At 34.8% G+C, this 18,639-nt stretch overlaps 1 protein-coding gene across 13 annotated transcripts in view; it reads left to right on the top strand.

Annotated features, from left to right (window-relative positions):
• ANKS1B (ankyrin repeat and sterile alpha motif domain containing 1B) overlaps positions 1-18,639 on the top strand; it is a 1,079,287-nt gene that overhangs the window by 155,003 nt on the left and 905,645 nt on the right. For all 13 annotated transcript variants that reach the window (XM_060656669.3, XM_060656668.3, XM_060656666.3 and 10 more), the window contains exons 2-3: positions 4,538-4,618; positions 13,591-13,747. In XM_060656669.3, coding sequence (XP_060512652.3) covers positions 4,538-4,618; positions 13,591-13,747 — 238 coding nt within the window. The remainder of the gene's footprint in view (positions 1-4,537; positions 4,619-13,590; positions 13,748-18,639) is intronic.

The raw sequence follows: 18,639 nt of genomic DNA, 5'->3' as shown, positions 1-18,639 counted from the left end.
CGCCCTTCCTACCCTCTTCCGTGGGCCTCTCGTCTGCGCTTGGCTCCGGAGACTCCGTTCTGCTAGTCTTCTGGCGGTTTTCTGGATTATTTAGGCAGGTGTAGGTGGAATCTAAGTGACCAGCAGGACGCGGTGAGCCCAGCGTCCTCCTATGCTGCCATCTTCCCTCTGATCCTTCTTTAATCAGTGTTGTATTGTTTTCAGAGTAGAGGTCATTCACCTCTTTGGTTAATTTTATTTTTAGGCATTGTATTATTTTTGGTGCAGTCATTAATAGCTATTGTAAATAGGTCTTTCTGCTGCTTCATATTTAGTGTATAGAATTGAAGCAGCTTTCTGTATATTATTTTGTATCCTTTGACTTCATGGAATTCATTTCAATTCTAGGTTTTGGTGGAGTATTTCAGGTCTTGTATATATAGTATCATGTCATCTGCAAATAGTGAAAGTTTTACTTCTTCTTTATTAACTCAGATGCCTTTTACTTCTTTGTGTTGTCTGATTGCTGTGGGTAAGACTTCCAATAGTATGTTGAATAAAAGTGAGAGTGGATATCCTTGTCTTCTTCCTGACTGTAGGGGAAAAGTTCTCAGTTTTTCACCATTGAGTATGATGTTCATTGTGGGTTTTGCATACGTTGAGGTATTTTTCCTCTAAACCTACTTTGTTGAGGGTTTTTATCACAAGTATTCTGTACTTTGTCCGATGCTTTTTCTGATCCTTTTGAAATGATCATATGGTTTTTTATCCTTTCCTTTTTTATAAATATTTATTTATTTTTGAGAGAGAGAGAGAGAAAGAGACAGAGCATGAGCGGGGGGTGGGGAGTGGGGCAGAGAGAAAGGGAGACACAGAAGCTGAAGGAGGCTCCATACTCTATCAGCACAGAGCCCAACGTGGGCCTCAAACTCACGAACTTTGAGATTATGACCTGAGCTGAGGTCAGATGCTTACCCACTGAGCCACCCAGGTGAACCCTTCATATTTGGTATTAACCGTATTATGTATTTGGTTTCTCCCATGTTGGGTGCAAAAATACTTAAATGATTTTTATATCTTTTTGTTGAATTGTTCCCTTTAAGATTATATAGAACCCTTCTTTGTTTATTTTTACAGTTTTTATTTTAAATTCTGTTTTGTCTGATAGAAGTATTGCTACCCCAGCATTGTTTTGCATGATAAATATTTCTCCATCCCCTCACTTTCAATATGCAGGTGTCTTTAGGCTTGAAGTGAGGCTCTTGTAGGGCACTATGTAGATTCATCTTTTTTTTTTAATCTACTCTGTCACCATATGTCTTTGCAGCATGTAGTCCATTTACATTCAAAGTAATTATCAATAGGTGTTTGTTGCCATTCTGTTACTTGTTTTATAGTTGTTTTGGTAGTTTTCTCTGAGCCTTTCTTGCTCTCTTTGATGGACTGGCTTTCTTTAGTGATACTCCTTTCTCTAATTTATTCTTTACATATGTATTACTGGCTTTTGATTTTTGGTTACTGTTAGTTTTGTATATAACATCTGTATATAGTAGTCTGTATGAAGTTGATGGCTGATTAAGTTTGAACCCATTCTTTACTCCCCTCTCCAGCATATTTCACATATATGGTATTATATTTTACAACAACTTATTTTGTGAATCCTTTGGCTGAATTTTACAAATATACTTATTTATACTGCTTTTGTGTTTTTTACTTTTCACACTCTCACTTATGGTCTTTCATTTATACTCAGAGTCCCCTTTAATATTTATTGTAGGGCTGATTTAGTGGTAATCAATTCCTTTTTTTTTCTTTTTGTCTTTGTCTGAGAAACTCTGTATCTCTCCTTCTATTCTGAATGATAGTCTCCCTGGATAGAGTGTTCTTGGCTGCAGATTTTTCCCTTTTAGCACTTTGATATATCTTATTAATCCCTTTTTGTCTTCAAAGTTTCTACTGAAAAATCTGTTGGTAGCCTTATGGAGTTTCCCTTGTATGTAACTGTCTTCTTTTCTCTTGCTGCTTTTAAAATTCTCTGTTTATATCACTAACTTTTGCCCTTTTAATTACTATGTGTCTTGGTATAGACCTCCTGGGGTTCGTTTTATTGGGTAACTCTCTGCCTCCTTTTCCATATTAGGGAAGTTTTCAGCTATTATTTCTTTAAATAAATTTTCGCCCCCCCCCCCCTTTTTTCTCTTCTCCTTCTGGTATCCCTCTAATGAGAATATTATTATGATTGTGGAGTGTCTGAATTCCTCGTCTACTCTCATTTTGCAGCTTTTTTCTCTCACCTGCTAAGCTTGATTACTGTCCATTATTTTTTCTTCCAGGTTGCTAATTCATTCCTCAACTTCTTCTAGCCTATTTATTCTAATTGAATAATTTTTTTTTATTTTCATGAAAGTGAGAGCATGTGAGCAAGGGAGAGGGCCAGAAGGAGAGAGAGAGAGAGAGAGAGAGAGAGAGAGAGAGAGAGAGAGAATCTTGAGAAGGCTCCATGATTAGCATGAAGCCCAATGTGAGGATTGATCCCACAACCCTGGGATCATGATCTGAGCCTAAATTAAGAGTCAGACCCTTAATGGTCTGAGCCACTCAGGTGCTCATCAAGTATATTTTTCACTTCAGTTATTATTTTCTTCATCTCTGATTGGTTGTTTTTTAACTCTGTGTTAAGAGTCTGGTCTCAATGATGTCCTTCACTCTTTTCTCAAGTCCAGTGAGTATCTTTATGATCATTACTTTAAATTTTCTTTCAGGATATTACATATACCTCTATTGCTTATGTCTCTTGCTGTGATTTTGTCTTCTTGTTTCATTTGGGACATAATCCTCTGTCTTCTCATTTTGCCTGTTTTTGTCTGTTTCCTTGTGTTAGAATTGTCAACTAGTCTCTTGCTCTTGAGAGTAGTGAGCAGGGTGTGTACTTATAATGAGGTGGCAATTGTCCTCCTCCACAGGGGACATGTAGCTGCTGCAGAGACTCAGGCTGGCAAGGGAACTCCACAGTGTGTGCAGGTGAGGGTTGCAGTTTGAAAAAGGTGCCAGGGTCCTCCACAGTAGGTTGGGGGAGGCAGTGTTGGCAAGATTTGCAATGGTCTGGGAGAGGGGACCTGCAGCACCTAAGGCAAGTGTGGCTTTAAAAGGGGGCAGGGTGCAGTGTAAGCACTAAGTAGTGAATGCATGCACCCTGCCGTTTCTGCCATTGCACAAGGCTATGTGATTATGCTGGGGAGTGGGGGGGGGGATGGCACCTGCCAGCTCTTTTGTTCCTGGAGAAGTCCCTCAGGAACTCTGAAATTAATAACTGACTCTCCCTCCTGTGTACCCCAGATGTTTTTCAAACTGCTGCTTCTAAGTGGTGTCTTTGAGAACTATTTGTTGTGTGTTTCTTTAAGGGCAGGGACTCATTTTCCTTTCACCCTTTGTGCTTGCTCTCCCAGAGCCCAGCCACTGATTTTTAAGCTCCAGGCTTTAAGTCCTGCTTGTTACAGGAACTCATGAAATTCAATTCCTCTGATTTTCAAAGCTAAATGCTGTGGGGATTTGTCTTTCCCAGGCTTTCCACTGTGATAGTCTCTTTGTCACCTCTCTACATGCCTGTGTTGCAGCTCCCTCCCTCTGGTGACCAGACCCAAGGGGTTTAGCTCCCTACTGTATGTATGCCCTTCCTACCCTATTCGATGTGACCTTTCCTTGATATTTAGGTGTGGGGTTTGTTCTGCCAGTCTTTGGATCATTTTCTACATTATTTGTGCTGATGTGAGTGTTATCTAGTTATATCTGTGGGAGGAGGTGAATTAGGGTCCTCTTCTGCCACCTTCCCTGGGGCTCTCTAGACCTTAGTTTTGAGGGCTTTAATATTGTCATGAATGCCAGATAAAGTAATTTTTTGGTCTACTTTAGGAAAAGTGGCTTTCAATTCCTTATGTTTTCAAAAGCTAAAAATAGTTTCTATAGTAATAATGTCAGGATAAAATGGGCTATTTTATGTAGTTACATTATCTCTAAAATATGTTGTTTTGTAAAATGATAACTTTAGAACTGTTAGAATCTTCTGGTTTACAGCAGTCCAAATCTTCAACTATATTTTCAAGTATGAAATACTTATTTCCTTGGTAGCGTTTAAATAGCAAGAAGAGTTTATATATTCTTTCCATAATGCAGAAATATCTTTTAACTTATATAAATCTCTGCCATCTTAAAAGGATTGTGTTAAAAGGGAGGAGGCAGGTGTTATGAATCTTTATTCTTTGGTATAAACTACAGTGGCTGAGTGTTAATTGCTTCCAATATTTAAGTAATGAAATAAAGTAATAGGGAATTTTTGTATTCAGATTTTAATACATGGCAGTAGGCCTACATTCACTAATAATTTCTCTACATCAAATAAATTATTGTTCCAAGGAGAATACACGAAAGATGGCATTCATTTTCTACATGACTAAAATTTTCATATGCAACATGCTGCTGGCTGTGGGACTATCAGGCTTCTTTGTTTTTCAAAGCACGATTCTGCTTAACTGTTAACTCTGCGCTTGTGCTTTATTTGCAGCATCTGGCGAGGCCCCAATGTAAACTGCACAGACAGTTCGGGTTACACTGCTTTACACCATGCAGCCTTAAATGGACATAAGTAAGTGCTCCTTATTTGGACTAGAATCCTTGTGTATGTAGTTACATGTGATGAACTTTATTATGTTAATGAGACCTGTCTCATGTTGCCAGGAGTCCCTTGAACTTAGGTGAATTTGAAGAGGCACCAGGGGCAACACTGACAAGTTGAACTTGGTAGGAATGTTGCTGTGGATGATTATGTGCAGAGTGTAAACTGAGAGAATTGTCGTAAAATAGTCAACTACCACACGAAGAGAATGAAAGAAGTGATAGGACATGTTAGTTATGCATAACTTACGGGAAGGAATGGGATAAAACCTGTTATTAATGCCTCCCTACCTTTTTTGGATGTCTTTATCAAACATGGGGAGTATTCACCAAGAGTAAAATCTTGATAGATTCTTACTATGAATATGAGTCACAGGCATTTATATGAACCACTTCAAAATCTTTCACGTTTACTTAAAATGCTTTTTCTTTGTTATTCAAGATAGTCTTTCTGGTTTTTAATTTCTTTCTGTGGAATTATGTTTCAGTAATGTGATAGCCTACAATATGGACAATGAAATAATGTGTAACCATAACCATCACTTCATTTCTAGTATTTGACCTACTTTACCTTATGGTTTTGTGCCAGAGTCACAGTGTGAGGAGTCCTTTGAATGATGCAGATGTCCTGTCTTCCCCCATCATAGAACAAAAGGGGTTCTTTTTATGTCAGTCTTTCTTATCTGTCTTTCCTTTGCTCTAATGGCTCAAATTAGTCTTCCCAGATATGGATCATTTCATTTCACTTCAGTTTTTTAGATGTGATAATATTGCCTTAAACATGCTAGATACAAAAAAAAAAATTAAAAATGCTGGTTACCTTTTGCTTTCCCACCTAACCTTTCTTTTATTCTATGAATTGAGACACAGGATCAAGTCACACTTGATCACATTTTATGGACTTAAAGTTTTTACACAAGAAACTTATCATTTTGCCATTTATCATTGTGATATTTTTATCTTCAAACTTATTGCAGAAACCTAGCATTATTATTCTGTTTAGATATCGAGATATATCTATAGCTACGCATATGTAATTATATACATAATCATAATGTTTTGTCACTTGGATTCTTAGTATTAGAATTCCCAAAATACATTTCTATTTATCCACTCCCTAGTCTATATTGAATCATCTTATACCATGTAACTTAGCACCTTTTATTTGCTGGATATTTTTCAAACTTTATTGTTGTCCTGATGAATTCATGTGTTCAGATTGCTATCATTTGAATGTTTTAAAGGAATTACTATTTTTTCTTCTTTGTACCTGGGTCATCAGGAATAAAAGCAAATGAAATCAGCCCAAGAAATACAATGCTGATGGCTTCTTTGGTCATCTTAATTGTCATTCCTAATTCAGAGGAAATTCCAGTTGGGAAAATAACTGGAAAGACTATCAAATCTAATGGACAGAAGATCTTAGGCCTGAGCATTGGAGCTATACTGCTTTTCTTGTTCTATCATAGCTTGTCATTATAAGTACTTCTCAAAATAATATTTCAAAATGGATTAGCATTCATATTCCTCCATGATTTTCCATGTTTAGGAAATGTTATTGTTCATACATGATGACCTATGAAGTTCTAACTTATAACCATTGAGATATGGTTCCCTATGCCCACTGCATAATTGTTTGTTTCTATTAGCAGTTTACAAAGTAAAGATAATTTAAGTGAGTTGAATATCAATCATTAAGATTGTGACCATAAAGAGATGAGTGATTTGACTAGATATCTTTTAAGATCTCTTTGATTGCAGATATTCTCTGAGAATTATATATCTCTGCTTTTATATGAAGATCCCATCTTTTTAACATTTTCTAGAAAGATTTTACTCAGTGTCATTGTACAGGCATTGGAAAAAAGCAGGAAAATTTCTGATTCCATCTTCCCATCTCTGCTGGTTATGTGACCTTTCCCCATTTAATTAACCCATCTAGTGCTGAATTCAGTGTACTGAATACATAGGCTGGATATTTGTCATTGTTCCTTTCAATGATTACATTTTATGATACACTGCTTTGGTATTTGTGGCTCAGTTATGTACTGTGATGCTAAAATTCTGAAATTTACATTTCCATCTAGAGTGTAAGATTTACAGACTTTAAATTACCCATGGATTTTTGTAATTAGAGATGATTTATTCAACCCAACCCCCCTCCCCTCATGGAGAAACAAGACCATTCTGGATAAATGACATAGTGGTCATTTAGATATTAAGGTGGGGCTGTGTCTTGAGTTTAAGTGTTTTAGTTCTAAGTGCATGCCTTTGCCAATACTGTACATTATCTTCTCTTTGTGACTCTGCACATCAGTTTCCTAAACTCCTGCTTGCTTTCCTCTGTTCTGTTGTCTATTTCTGGACTGCCTCCCATCAACTAGTGTGTTCATACAGAATGCTAATTTTAATATTGGTTTAAGAAAATATATTTGAAGGAGAAAAAATGTCATAGAATATATCTCAGAGCCAGAGAAGAATGTTTTTTCTTTTCTTTGCTTTTGCTATTCTCACTTAGCAAGGTAATGAGCAATTGATTATTTTGTATTCTTCCCAAGCATGCGTTAGCAGTCAGCACAGAAACACATCATTTCCATGTTTGTTGCTATTGTTGTTGTAGCCATCATCTGTAAATTGTGTCTGAAAACATTATGATTTCTAGGCTAAAGTTCATGGAATCATAGAGCTAGAAGTATTATTACAGGGTTCTGTAGTTTATTCTTTTCCTTTGAACACAGGCTTTTTTCCCTTACCCTCAACATATGGTCTAAGCCTTCGTACTGCAAATTATGCCCATATTATATCCTCTTATTTTGTATGTTTTACTGGAAGCTCTTGTTTATCAACTCTAGTTAATCCTCAAGCAGAATAGGACTTTATACCTGAAATACATTGTTTCATAATGAACAATTCATCTCACTTAGTCAAATCAAGACACAATAGAAAATGTACTTCTGTTAGTGATTTCCTGGGTCATTTGTAATTGCAGATTAGAAAATTATTACCTTCAAATGGTAGAAAAAAACCCCCACCGTCAGTAGAACAAAATCCACTAGCAATGATTATAAATTATTTCAGTAGATAGGCAAGAGACTTATTTCTGTTTTTCTTTTTTAAAATATGGAGGATTCATTTTCTCTCTCATGTATTTCTGCTACAAATTTGGTTCTCTTAATTCTCTTCCTAGTAGACATTAGCCAGCCAGCTGGCCTGATTTTCTGCCTTTCTTCTTGTCTCTCACCCTCCTTCCATCACTTCTTTCTTCCCTGCCTCCTTCCCTTTTTCCTTCCTTTCTTCCTTCTATCGCTTCTTCCCTCCCTTCTTTTCTTCTTTCCTTTTCCTTCTTCTGTCCTTCCCTTTTCTCTTTTTCTCATCTTTTCTTTTTTTTAAATAATAATCTTATTGTTCACTATAAAGTTTTAGTAAACATTTGTATTCATATTTCACTTCTCCTCTTCCTGGCAAATTATTCCTTTCCTTTTTTTCTTAAGTTTCATCTCATTAAACTATATTGGGCACGTTGTGATTCTTGGATGCTGTTTTGAAAACTGTCAGCACTAAATTGTTACATTTATATCTTTGAAATATATGTGTCTTTGATATGCGTGGGGTTTAAGTATTTTCTTTTCTTGCCTCATTCTTTGAATATTTAATGCTTGGATTCTAGACTCCATTATCTGAAATCCAAATTGTATCCCAAATTGTATCTAGAATCCAGATGGTAAGCTATGTGTACTTTTGATTCACTCTTTCTTAGGTTTTCTAATGAAAGGAGAGAACTTCCTCTAAAAATTTATATAGTCTGGTCCATGAAATTTCTCTTTGGATAACCTAGAAATAACTTGGATATAATTGCTTCTTTCCTGGATAAGGATATTAACTAGTTAAAATTTGCTCTTATTCAGTTTCTCTGGAAATCTATGAGAGTGAATTCAGTATAAAAAGAAGCTCCAGCTAGAAAATGGAGTGTATGTCCTAGAGTCTTTTGACCACGTTGAATACATTTGCAACTCTGTTTCTGTTAAGGAGAAGTAAAATCTTCAAGAAAGTCTGAAATAAAAAAGGCCTTAATTAATTTGAGAATTTCATTAGTTTGTTACTACTGTATCCATATAAAAATGACTTGTGTTTACTTCAGAGTTATTTAGACTACTAACAAGTAAGGGAGGATGGAACAAAATAAATGTTTTTGGTTATGATTCAATTATAGGGAAATTTGCTTTTGAGGTAAAGAAATTTGAATGTTGAACCTTCCCAATGAACTTAATTTTGCTCAGAACATATCCTGAAACTTCTTAAAAGACATTTCATATTAATTAGAAGTGTATTTATATCTATCAGAAAATGAAGCAAATTAAATACATTAGCAAAAATCAATACTTTTAGAATTCCTATTTTTACCTGAACTTCTGTATTAGCTTCAGGCTGCAAAATGTTGCAATGATTTAAATTATGTTGTTATTAAATTTAATTTACTCCTGGGAAATGGAGTTATTTTTTTCTGTGATCTCATCAACCACATTAACTTTAGGATTTTAGAGCAATTCTTATTTATCAAATGCTGTATATAAGAAAGAATGGCATTTTATGGTTAAGATATAGAGGTTATTTCTCTGCTATTTTATAAACTTTTTTTCATCAATATTACTTAATATTTCATGCCTACTAACCTAGCACAGTCAACATGTTCATTTGTTGATACCACTGGAAGATATAAGGTACAACTTAAATAAAAATGAAAATTAATAATACTAATTTGGGGGGATCCTAATGTTAAATAAATCCTTTCAGCTTAGATACTATAGATAGTACCCCAAATTTAGTTTATTCTTAATGCGTCTGGATGAAAAGGGCCTGTTTAATACATATTACTTGTAATATACATGGATACATCATAAGAAAGATTAATGGCAATTTGTTGATTAATATCTTATTTATGATTCAGTAAGACTGACAGACACAGTTTTGATCAGAAATATAACTTTAGGGATGCCTCGCTGGTTCAGTCAGTATAGCATGGGACTCTTGATCTTGGGGTTGTATGTTCGAGCCCCATGTTGGGTGTACAGATTACTTAAAAATAAAATCTTTTAAAAAAAAGAAATATAGCTTTATATTTCACAAATATGTTTTCACATTAGAAACCTGAGCCATGCCAGTTCATTAGCTGATATCTTTGAATAAGGTGAAAGGTACAACTTAAATAAAAATTTAAATACACATTTAAATTTACAAATAAACAAATTTAATAAAATGAATAAGTTTTTTAAAAACTTAAATATAATAGTGTTTAGTTAGGCTCTTAGTGTTCACCAAAGGCAATTTCATAGGCATACAGATTAGTTTTTTCAGATTTAGATATTAGGTACTGGTAATATCACATAATACAAATGTCAGTAAGTTAAAATTTTCACCATCTCATCAATCTTCCTGATAAATAAAGAATAAATGTATATTACATACATTATTAGAAAATGTCAACAGGACTTGAGCCAAGGAACAAATGAAACTCTGAATGGATTTTGTGGAGTAAGAGAAAATAGGATTGATGAACCCCTTAAACGATCTTCTTTACCCTTTGAAAGGAAATGCTTTTAGAAGTTTCAGAATATTTTTTTTTATTTGGTTAGGCATTGAGGAATAAAGTTAAAATTCTTCACATAAGTATCTTTCTCTGATAAATGAATTTGGACAAGGCTATTTTGTGGTAGTGTAAATTCCACTTTTTAGATCCATATACTTAACTGTATCTTCTTTTGGTATCATTTTACCTTTTATTTAAATACTGAAATCTTTCATTAAAAAAATTGCTGGGATTGGTAAACATTGCCGTAGCTTGCCTTGAGAATATGTGTGATTGCATACAAATTTACAGTCATACCTGGTTTTCATTTGATTCACACCACAACCCATTCAGATTGTCAGGAAGACGTAGTCTTTAAATTCTATTTTAATAATACCTGAAAGACTGACAGAGGTTATTTGATTTGCTCAAGATAACCAAATTAGTAAATAGTAGAGTTGGTACCTTAAACCAGATATTCTGATTTTTAGCTGCTTTTGTTATTCATAGGTCTTGAATCCTTTTTACCCCATTGTAGCTATTTATCTCAGAATGGAAGACCCTATATAGTAACTCTTGCATGGCAGAGAGGTGAGGAGAAATATATGAACTGGACAAGCTTCAAGTGGCATTTGGATTTTCAGATTTCATTTTTACAAAGGTGATTTGCTGGAAGCATTTCTATTTTGAAAGGATTTTATTTTTACTTGGGGCAAGAACTAATATTTTGGTATAGTGCTTTACTGTTTATTGGAGTGGCTTCTTTTCTGTGATCTCAATTAAAGCTCCTACCAATATTGACCAGTAGGCATTATTATTATTATTATATCCCCTACAGAAAAGAAAAAGAAAACTGAGCCTAAATAATTTCTCTAGGGTCACATCATTAGGCAGTTTTGTGTAGCTGGGACTCAAATCCAAAATTTCTAAATTCAGATTTTATAATACTGGTTCTTAAAAAGAATATTAAAATGAGATTTATTCTTATTTTCACTGAAATCTTATCATTAGAAAATCTAGGACTCCTTGGAACTTTAATATTTGTACAACATTTTTTTGGTTCTTTTTCATCATGATTTTATGCATTTATCTGTTAAATCTAGTGTTTCATGTGTGGGGAATGAAGAATAGTTTTCCCTTTACCATTCAAGATTCTTGGTTGAGGAACTTTTCCCTCTCCCCATAATAACAAGATAGATTAGCAGGAGAAAAACAAGAAGTTTAGTTACATGTATACCTCTTGTATACATGGGAGATAACCCAGAAAAACGGAATTAAACTGAATTAATCCCCTGAAATGGCCCTTGCCACCACCTTAAATACCATTGCCTGCTAAAGATGAAAAGATGTTTGTCAAAGAGAACCAGTTATGGGAGGTTAGGAGGAAAAGCACAGTAAACAAGGTATGGGGTTGTTGTACAGATAGAAGTTGCTACCTTCCTCCTTGATAATTCTAGAGATATAGAGTCCTTTTTCATTTTCTGGTACAAAAAAAAAGGGAGAGAGACTTCCTTACAAATGGGGATTTCTGTTATAAATTTAAATGTCTATTACAAAAGGGTAACTTTTAGTCCATTTTCAGAGCTTTTCCAACATCTACTCTTTCTTGAAAGTAATCAGCCTAAAATCATCCTTATGCCAAAGAGACATATTTTGGGGTGGTATATTCTGCTCCCCTTCACAAGTTTAGATCACATTCTGGGCATTATATTTTACTTTTCACTGTAATGTTTGTGTTGTATCATGTCTATTTTGTATGTTTGTGGGGGGTAGCTATTATAGTTCTAAACTATTCAGACTTCCTCCAATTTTTCTCATTTGTTACTTACATTTAAAGTCTGGCTTCATGAAATACTTAAATTTAGCTCTTTGTGTTACATTTGTTCTTACTACCAGTGATTTGTTATATATGAGAAACAACTTTAGAATTTATTGTAATTGCATATGTATATATGCATGTGTTTGTATATCCGTCTAGGATTTCATTAAGTGAATTTAATAGATTTATTTGCTTCAATTTAATTGCTTCATAAATGCTTCCAGGTAAAAGTGCATTTTTTTGTTTAGAGTTACTGTTTTTGATTGTTTGATACAAAATTCAATATAATGTGTACCAAAAATTGTTAATTGTTCCTGAAGTTGGATATTACAGTTCAGAATTTTTGCTTTGAAAATTTGTTGGGGATTGGGTACAAAATACTATAGGTAGGGTATGTTGAGTATGAATTGATATTGAATCAGTAGTGGAACTTGTCTCATGAACGAATTTCCTTCTTGAAACCATTTTTAAAGAAAAAAAATTTATCGATTGATTTTGTGAGAGAATGCATGTATATACGTGTGTGGGAGGGGCAGAGAGAGGGAGAGAGAGTACCAAGTAGGCTCTGTGCTGTTGGTACAAGTTCAGTGCAGGGCTCAATTCCATGAACTGTGAGATCATGACCTGAGCCAAAATCAAGAGTTGGTTGTTTAACCAACTGAGCCCCCCAGGCACCTCTTGAAATCATTTTTTTAAGCTTGGAAGGGAGAGATGAAGGAGTGCAGAAGTATGAATAACACATATTCATAATATGTTGTATGCCATGGCTGAAAAATTATTAAACTTTCCCCCCCTTTCCTGCTGTCTGCTTTGTCTTTTATATGCATTTTCAATTTATTATTTCCACTCTTTGCAGGAATGATGTATAAATTCTCTAAAAGTCTGTTGGTAGCATGATTTTTTTTTTTTGTAAATAAGGAGTTTGCTTATCCTCAGCTTTTCCTTCACACTAACTCTCAGGTATGGGCTATTTGGGAAAAAAACCCTTTTAAAAAAAATAGGAAGAGGTGTTTTTATTTTTACTTTATTTTTTTATTATTATTTTTATTTATTTATTTATTTTTGAGAGAGAGAGAGAGATAGAGAGTGAGCAGGGGAGGGGCAGAGAGAGGGAGACACAGAATCGGAAGCAGGCTCCAGACTCTGAGTGCTCAGCACAGAGCCCGACGCGGGGCCTGAACCCATGAACCATGAGATCATGACCTGAGCCGAAACCAAGAGTTGGATGCTTAACCATCTAAGCCACCCAGGTGCCCCGGAAGAGGTATTTTTAAAAAAGTGTTTTACTTGTTTCATTCAGTTATGAAATTAGATAAATGTTTCCCAAATGAATTCTATTAAGGACTTTCATTGGTTAGTTAGCGCTCTGTTTGTGTATGTGGTGTTGGTGGTTTTCCAGGTAAGTAAAATAGCCAAATGTTGAATAGGCTAACACTTAAACCCAATTTTATGTCTCTTACTCTCAATTGCCAACCAGCAACTGGTATACTTTCATCGTTACCTGTTTAATGAAATCTGTGTGGTTAGCATATTTTCTTTTCTGTTTTTTTTTCTCTTCTAGGGACATAGTTCTCAAACTACTTCAGTATGAGGCATCAACAAATGTAGCAGACAACAAAGGCTATTTTCCCATTCACCTGGCTGCCTGGAAAGGAGATGTAGAAATTGTGAAGATTCTTATTCATCACGGACCATCACATTCTAGAGTCAATGAACAGGTGCACTTGTCAAATGTTTGTTCATGCTATTGTTTTTTTAGTTTTGCAAAGTAAGGTAACAATGAAGAATTGATAATTTTTGTCTTTACTCTGCCAAAGATCTTTTCACTGCTAAATTTCCTAAAGGAGAAATTGTAAAGTTCCTTTGCACTTGTATTAGTTACATTGGCACTAAGTTGGGCATTTATAAAGATATTTGTTAATAAGAGAATCCCACATAAAGGAAATAATTGTCATATTTTTGATTGCCTTATATAAGCATTCATTTTGTAGTTTTTGAATAAGATAGAACAGAATTCACATTTGTAATATGAATTAGAGCTTTTCTTTTTCTTTTTCTTTTTCTTTTCTTTTTTGAGAGAGAGAGAGAGAGTGTGTGTGCACCATCAGGGGGGTGGGCAGAGGGAGAGGGAGAGAGAGAATCTTAGGTAGGCTCCACACCCAGCATAGAGTCCAACAGGGGGCTCCATCTTGTGACCGTGAGATCATGACCAGAGCTGAAATCCAGAGTCAGTACTTAACCGGCTGAACCACCTAAGCACTCCGAATTAGAGATTTTCTTAATAAAATTTTAAATGCTAAAACATTGATGATGGATTCATTGCAAAATGCTTCCCGTGTATGTAGCACTTTCACAGTAAATAGAATTTTGTGAATCAAAATGCAAAATACAGTATATACAGTTGGTAGTCATAACCGTAAATATTAAAAAAAAATTTTTAATGTTTTAATTTATTTTTGAGATAGAGACAGAGCATGAGCAGGGGAGGGGCAGAGAGAGAGGGAGACACAGAATCTGAAGCAGGCTCCAGGCTCTGAGCTGTCAGCACAGAGCCTGATGCGGGGCTCGAACTCACAGACTGTGTGAGATCATGACCTGAGCTGAAGTCAGACACTTAACCAACTGAGCCACCCAGGGGCCCCACAACTGTAAATATTTTTAAGTTAAAAATTTCCTTTGCGTATGCTCAGAGTGAGTTGAATAAAACCCAGCAGCAATATAATGACAGAGAAAGTAAAAATATTTGCAAGTGCATAATATCCATATTACACATAACTGACATATTAAGAAAGGAATGCCGGTCTCTCTATTCTAAATAAATAAGACCCACAGATTCCAGAAAGTAAAATATGGTCCCCTAATACAGTATGATAACAAACATCTTGAGCTCTGCATGCCCCCTACTGTTCCCATTTTGTAAAACTATATTTGAAAACCAGCATGCAGTCCAACAATTGAATTACAACCATGGCATTAAGCTGCAGGTTGGCAGTTGTCCAACATCAATGCAAGTAGGTTACTCTAGGGCAAGCACATCTAATAAAGTGCAATTAGCATACTGTTCAAATGCATACAGACTTTGCAAGCCTTTGACTGAAATTCAGACTAAAGAATGAAAAGTAACCATAGCTCTAACTATAAACACCAAAGGGAAGAAAAATACATTTTTCCCCCAGAAAAATGCACTTGTAGAAAGTTCCTCTAGGTAGGGAAGATGTTTTATTAATTGGAAAAGTGTATTACTAATATTCATCACAAAATTTCTATGCTTATAGGTTATAGAATGCAGAATATTTTTTATGCAAATATACTCATAAATTCAATATTTAAAAAATGAGAGATATGTCTATCTTTATCAGCATATCATGCTGAAGGGAAATTTTTGGGAATGCTGTTATGTTTGTCAGAAAATCAAAAGTGAAAAGATCATTTGTGGGATGAGCCATCTGGTGGTTATTCTTAAAACTGTCTGAATGCCCCAAAGTGAACCTGAAATAATAAGATGCAAAAACCATCCAAGGTTAAAAAAGAGGATGCTAGTTTTTACAAGCAAAATATTTTTTAAATGACATGAAAATAAAAAAATACACTTAGAATTAATTTATATTTGAAAGTTGTTTTGTCTTGTGTTTTCTACGGGAAACAAATTGAAAATTTCTTGTGATTTTTAATACCTTGTTTTAATATTTGTTTGTTTTTTATATGGTACTCCTTTAGCACTGGTCTATTTCTATCATTCAGTGTCATTTCTCCTAAAAGTTTCTGATGTGGGAATTCTATTTTCATAGCAACTTTTCATTTTAGGTTTATTTATTTTCCCCCTCTGAATAGGACAGAAATATACTAGTTACTTATAAACCTTTATGTATTTAAGCAATAGAGGGAAAGAATAAAAATGGTAATTAACATATATTGAGACATAAGATAGCCAGGTTATGCTAAGCACTTTCACCTATAATATGTTATTTAGTTAATTCTCACAACCTCTGAAGTGATATTATTACTCCCATTTTATAGGTGAGAAATCAGGCTCAGTAAAGTTACATAACTCATCTAAGGGCACACATTACTGAATTACTAACAGTCAGACTTGGACTCTAATTCCAGAGCCCTCCACAATAGCACATTGGTATTGTCATTGTAAATCCGTTGCTTATGGAGTATTTACTATATGCCAGGTGATGTGCAAAGTACTTCATCTATGTTATCTTACTAAGCTCTACTGTAGCCTGATGAAGTAGGGATTAAATATTGTTCTTATTTTATATGTGGGAAGCTACCTTGGAGAGATTAAATAACTTGCCCATGATATCACATCTACTAAGAAATGCAGTTGTCATTAGTTTTTTTTTTGTTTTTTTTTTTTGATAATTTTTTAAATGTTTATTTATTTTAGAGAGAGAGAGAATGAGAGGGGGGGAAGGGGGGTGAGAGAGAGAGAGAGCGAGCATGAGCAGGGGAGGGACAGAGAGAGATGGGGACACAGAATCTGAAGAGGCTCTAGGCTCTGAGCTGTCAGCACAGAGCCCAATGCGGGCTCAGACTCAAGAGCTGTGAGATCATGACTTGAACTGAAGTCGGAGCTTGACCGACAGAGCCACCTAAGCACCCCAAGAAATGCAGTTAGTATTTGAAGGCAGATTTTTCCGATGCAAAGCTCAAGCTCTTAACCAATAATACTCCGTATTATTATAGTAAATTATGTGTAATTGTCAGGGCTTCATTCTGATTTCTGAAAGTAGTCTTTAGTTTCTAATACACCTTTCTTTAAAAATAACTCTGTCTTATATATTGATATTTAAAGTTTACAAAGCATTTTCCTAAGGTTTATAGAGAGGATAATATTCTAATTTTACAGATAAGATAGGTTCAGAGAGATTGAGTGGTTTACTATTGCTTGTAAGTGTGGGTTATTAGCACTTCAACCTAGGTCACCATTTTATACTGCTCTAAAATTAGTGGTCAGTTTAGGGCAACATAATTTTGAAAACAAAGTAGACCTTGCCCCGATTATCATTTTGATAATTGATACATCCTTCCCATCTTTTGTCAGCTGATTTATTATTTCCTTTTTTCTGATGTCATGCATGTTTACAATTTATATTTCTCTGTATATTCATCTCTTCCCCCCCTTTTACCTCTTTCCTCCTTTTTTCCTTTAACATTAGGGCAAAAACACGAAGACCCTAGCTCATAAGTATATTCTCTTGCCATTTACCAAAATTCAAACCTAACTAGTGTTAGTTTCCATTGGTTTTACTTTCCAAAGCAAGATGTTTTGGAAAATAGCTTTTGTTAGCTGTTTTTTTCCTACCACCCATTGTCTAGAAGTGTCCTATAGTTTTGGAGAACACCCATTTGGTTAAAAAAAAAAAAAAAAAGAAGAAGAAGAAGAAGTAGGGATTAACTGTTCAAGAATGTTCGTTGTAGATCTACTAGCAGTTATCAATCAGTTCTTCTTCAGAGTCTGTTTATTTGAAATTAGATTCTTTTAGATCACTTGTTAGTATGGATACAAGTATACAATCATGCCTCTTATAAAGATAACACAGTTGTGGTCTTTCTCATGTGACAATACAAGTATGTATTGATCATGGATGAATTCTATGAGTATTTTCTTCTGAGTAAGTCTGGCATGGTTGAAATAATTTTTTTTGACTTCTGAACAATGATAATTGGTGTTAATAGACAAAGTTTCAATTTTGCACTTATAATATCCTATGCTAAGGCCTCTGCAAAAGTAGAGAGGTCTTTGAGGAATGATTATTTCATAATTGCCATTTCTTTTTCTCAAAGAGGTGCTGTTTTGAAAATTGAATTTCTTTCCAACCAAGCGCAAATTTTATTTGGTCAGAAGGCATATTTCTAGATCATATTTTTATGGTGTAGAGTAGTAAAATTGATTTTCTTATCAGGCTTCTACAACTTAGCCAGATAAACAGGGAATGTAGACCTGTATCTGGTCAGTCTCTATGAGGAAGTAGACTGTTGCAATACATTCAAACTAAGAACGGGAATGACTGCCTCCAAAATGATGGAAGAAATAATGCCTCCAGCTGGATTCCCCATCCATCAGATCTTAACTTTTTGGTGACTGCCTCCAGGGAGTAGGTTTTTTTCTGGGCCTTATTCTTTGGTCTTCAAATGCCCTCTTCTGATACTTTTATTTGGAAGGTAAGTAGTAAGAAGCCTTTTGTAGTGCTCATTTAAAAATTTTTTTGCTACTCTGTCTTTAAGTTTTCAAATCCTTCCTCTGCTTTCAACTCTTTATTCTCAGCTTATCTGCATTCATCGGCCAGAGCAAGTCTGAGTTACTTTTAGGGACATTAAGATTTGTTCCGGTTTGAACCCTACTTACTCTTTTATTCATATGGTCAGAGCATATATCTAAGTATTTATTTCCTATTACAACTCAGGGTTCTTTTCAGCAAAATCTATAGAAATTCTGCTTTCAGATCACTAATTTCCTTTCTTCTTTGACAATATAACAATACTTGGCAGGCAGTGTGGTGTAGGAGAAATGAACCAATGTATATACGCATTCAGCAAATGACGGTAGTAATAGTTGTTATTGTGGAAGATGGTTTTAAGAGCACTGACTTTGGGTCTA

This window comes from Panthera onca, chromosome B4, assembly GCF_046562875.1.
Source record: "Panthera onca isolate mPanOnc1 chromosome B4, mPanOnc1 haplotype 2, whole genome shotgun sequence".
Classification (NCBI taxonomy): Eukaryota; Metazoa; Chordata; class Mammalia; order Carnivora; family Felidae; genus Panthera; species Panthera onca.
The sequence above is the reverse complement of the archived record's forward strand: the minus strand, read 5'-3'. Positions and strand labels throughout refer to the sequence as shown.